The 3,392-nt window shown below is 45.0% G+C and overlaps 1 protein-coding gene across 1 annotated transcript in view; it reads left to right on the forward strand.

Moving 5' to 3' along the window:
* The window catches only part of LOC148004290 (uncharacterized), a gene marked incomplete at its 5' end in the record, with an annotated part of 3,119 nt that extends 2,398 nt beyond the window's left edge, over positions 1-721 (forward strand). Inside the window, one exon of the mRNA XM_087564110.1 lies at positions 705-721. Coding sequence (XP_087420236.1) covers positions 705-721 — 17 coding nt within the window. The remainder of the gene's footprint in view (positions 1-704) is intronic.
* Positions 722-3,392: the final 2,671 nt, after the last annotated feature.

Raw genomic sequence — 3,392 nt, forward strand, 5'->3', positions numbered from 1 at the left:
AGAAGCTGGAAAGAACCCAGATGCCCTTCAACAGAATAGATACAGAAAATGTGGTATATCTACACAATGGAGTACTACTCAGCTATTAAAAATAATGATTTCATGAAATTCTTAGGCAAATGGATGGAACTAGAAAATATTCTGAATGAGGTAACCCAATCACAAAAGAACCCACACGGTATGCACTCACTGATAAGTGAATATTAGCCCAAAAGCTCATAATACCCAAGATACAATTTACAGATCACATGAAGCTCAGGAAGAAGGAAGACCAAAGTGTAGATGCTCCAATCATTCTTAGAAGGGAGAACAAAATGCTCATAGGAGGAAATATGGAGACAAAATGTGGAGCAGAGACTGAAGGAAAAGTCATCCAGAGACTGCCTCACATGCGGATCTGTCCCATATACTGTCACCAAACCTGGACACTATTGAAGATGCCAAAAAGTGCATGTTGACAGGAACCTGATACATCTGTCTCCTGAGAGGCTCTGCCAGAGTCTGACAAATACAGAAGCGGATGCTCACAGCCAACCATTGAACTGAGAACGGGGTCCCCAATGTGTTGGGCCCTACCTTGGTGTTTTCCTTCCCCCTCACTGAGCCTTTCAGCCTGCTATGGCAAGAAGTTGTTTACACCCCTGGCAGCTGCTCTCTCCCTGATTTGGGGCCAGGACCTTCCATGGCACCCTTCTTCCTTTCAGCTTGTGGTTGTGCTTGAGCCTTTCAGCTTGTTGTTGTAAAGAAGTTGTTTATGCCCCTGTTTGGGGCCAGGACCTTCCATGGCACAGATTTTTCCTGTTTTCCTGGTTGAGGATTTTCACCTGCTTTATTGTTTTTCCACGGCTTTTGCCTCTGGTATATAAGGAGATCTCAGTAAAGCCTGGACAGCATTCTTTTAACACAAAAGACCCGAGTGTGTGCTTCTTAAATCTTGCAGGCCTACGCCCAGTTCTCAGTGTCCGTGATGATACAGACATCGTCACCAATGGAGGAGTTAGAGAAAGGACTGAAGGAGCTGAAGGTGTTTGCAACCTTCATAGGAAGAACAACAATATCAACCAACCATACACTCCAGATCTCCCAGGGCCTAAACCACCAGCCAAGAGTACACATGGAGTGGCCCATGGCTCCAGTTGCATACGTAGCAGAGGGTGGCATTGTCTGGTATCAATAGGAGGAGAAAACCTCGGTCCTGTGAAGGCTCAAAGCCCAGTGTAGGGGAATGCCAGAGCATGGAAGTAAGAGGGAGTTGGTGGGTGGGTGGGGGAGCATCCTCATAGAAGCAGGGAGAGGGGAGATGGGATAGGGGATTCCGGAGGGGAAACCAGGAAAGGGGAAAATATTTGAAGTGTAAATAAAGAAAATATCCAATAAAAGAGAAGAAAGGGAGGACAAAAAGAACTACCAATATTGCAAGCGATCAGAAAACGAACCAGCCAAACCACATGAAATAGCAAATCACTCTCAATAATAATTTCAAGGGCAGGGGGTTGGGGATTTAGCTCAGTGGTCGAGCACTTGCCTAGAAACCGCAAGGCCCTGGGTTCGGTCCCCAGCTCCAAAAAAAAGAAAAAAAATAATTTCAAGGGCAAATAGCCTTGCCTCATAATTCAAAAGAGGTAGGTGCATCCATAAGAGGGTTCAGCAGTTATGACCTGAGTGAACTTTGAGGACCAATGTAGTGGAAGAAAAGAATCAACTACCGCAAATTGTCCGACACTGTCAGATTTTTTGCTGTGGCATCTACACACACACACACACACACACACACACACACACAAACACACACACCATGCACAGACGAACAGTCAGACAGACAGAATGAGAAAAACTATAGGTATCTTCTTGGTTGCTAATTGATAGGAGAGAAGAGCCCACTGGAGTTGGTACTATACCTGAGCACGTGAGCTCAGTGCTATAATCAAGATAAATACCTGAATGTGAGCCTGAGCAAGCCAGTTAAGTTAAGCAGCTTTCCTCTCTGATTTCTTCTTCAGGCTCCTTCAAATGTTATCCCCTTTACTCTCTCCTATACCGCTCCCCTCTCCCCCTGCTTCTACAAGGATACTCCCACTCCCACCCACTCACTCCTATCTCAACGCCCTGGCATTCCCCCACACTGGAAATATGAGCCTTCACAGGACCAAAGATTTCTCCTCCTATCGATGCCAGACAATGCCATCCTCTGCTACATTCCTTCCAGGATGATGGTTATGAATAATTAGCAAAGATCAATAACAAACAGAATCGAGGTATGAAAATTGACCTCCCAAAGAAATGGAAACTGAAAATGTGCTGACAAGAAAATAAGATTTGTTTTTTTTTGTTTTTTTTTTTGTTTTTTTTTTATTATTATTAACTTGAGTATTTCTTATATACATTTCGAGTGTTATTCCCTTTCCCGGTTTCCGGGCAAACATCCCCCTCCCCCCTCCCCTTCCTTATGGGTGTTCCCCTCCCAACCCTCCCCCCATTGCCGCCCTCCCCCCATAGACTAGTTCACTGGAGGTTCAGTCTTAGCAGGACCCAGGGCTTCCCCTTCCACTGGTGCTCTTACTAGGATATTCATTGCTACCTGTGGGGTCAGAGTCCAGGGTCAGTCCATGTATAATCTTTAGGTAGTGGCTTAGTCCCTGGAAGCTCTGGTTGCTTGGCATTGTTGTACTTTTGGGGTCTCGAGCCCCTTCAAGCTCTTCCAGTTCTTTCTCTGATTCCTTCAATAGGGGACCTATTCTCAGTTCAGTGGTTTGCTGCTGGCATTCGCCTCTGTATTTGCTGTATTCTGGCTGTGTCTCTCAGGAGAGATCTACATCCGGCTCCTGTCGGTCTGCACTTCTTTGCTTCATCCATCTTGTCTAATTGGGTGGCTGTATATGTATGGGCCACATGTGGGGCAGGCTCTGAATGGGTGTTCCTTCAGTCTCTGTTTTAATCTTTGCCTCTCCCTTCCCTGCCAAGGGTATTCTTTTTCCTCATTTAAAGAAGGAGTGAAGCATTCACATTTTGATCATCCGTCTTGAGTTTCGTTTGTTCTAGGGATCTAGGGTAATTCAAGCATTTGGGCTAATAGCCACTTATCAATGAGTGCATACCATATATGTCTTTCTGTGATTGGGTTAGCTCACTCAGGATGATATTTTCCAGTTCCAACCATTTGCCTACGAATTTCATAAACTCGTTGTTTTTGATAGCTGAGTAATATTCCATTGTGTAGATGTACCACATTTTCTGTATCCATTCCTCTGTTGAAGGGCATCTGGGTTCTTTCCAGCTTCTGGCTATTATAAATAAGGCTGCGATGAACGTAGTGGAGCACGTGTCTCTTTTATATGTTGAGGCATCTTTTGGGTATATGCCCAAGAGAGGTATAGCTGGATCCTCAGGCAGTT

The sequence above is a fragment of the Rattus norvegicus genome, chromosome 8, assembly GCF_021556685.1.
Source record: "Rattus norvegicus strain SHRSP/BbbUtx chromosome 8, alternate assembly SHRSP_T2T, whole genome shotgun sequence".
In the NCBI taxonomy this organism is placed as follows: domain Eukaryota; kingdom Metazoa; phylum Chordata; class Mammalia; order Rodentia; family Muridae; genus Rattus; species Rattus norvegicus.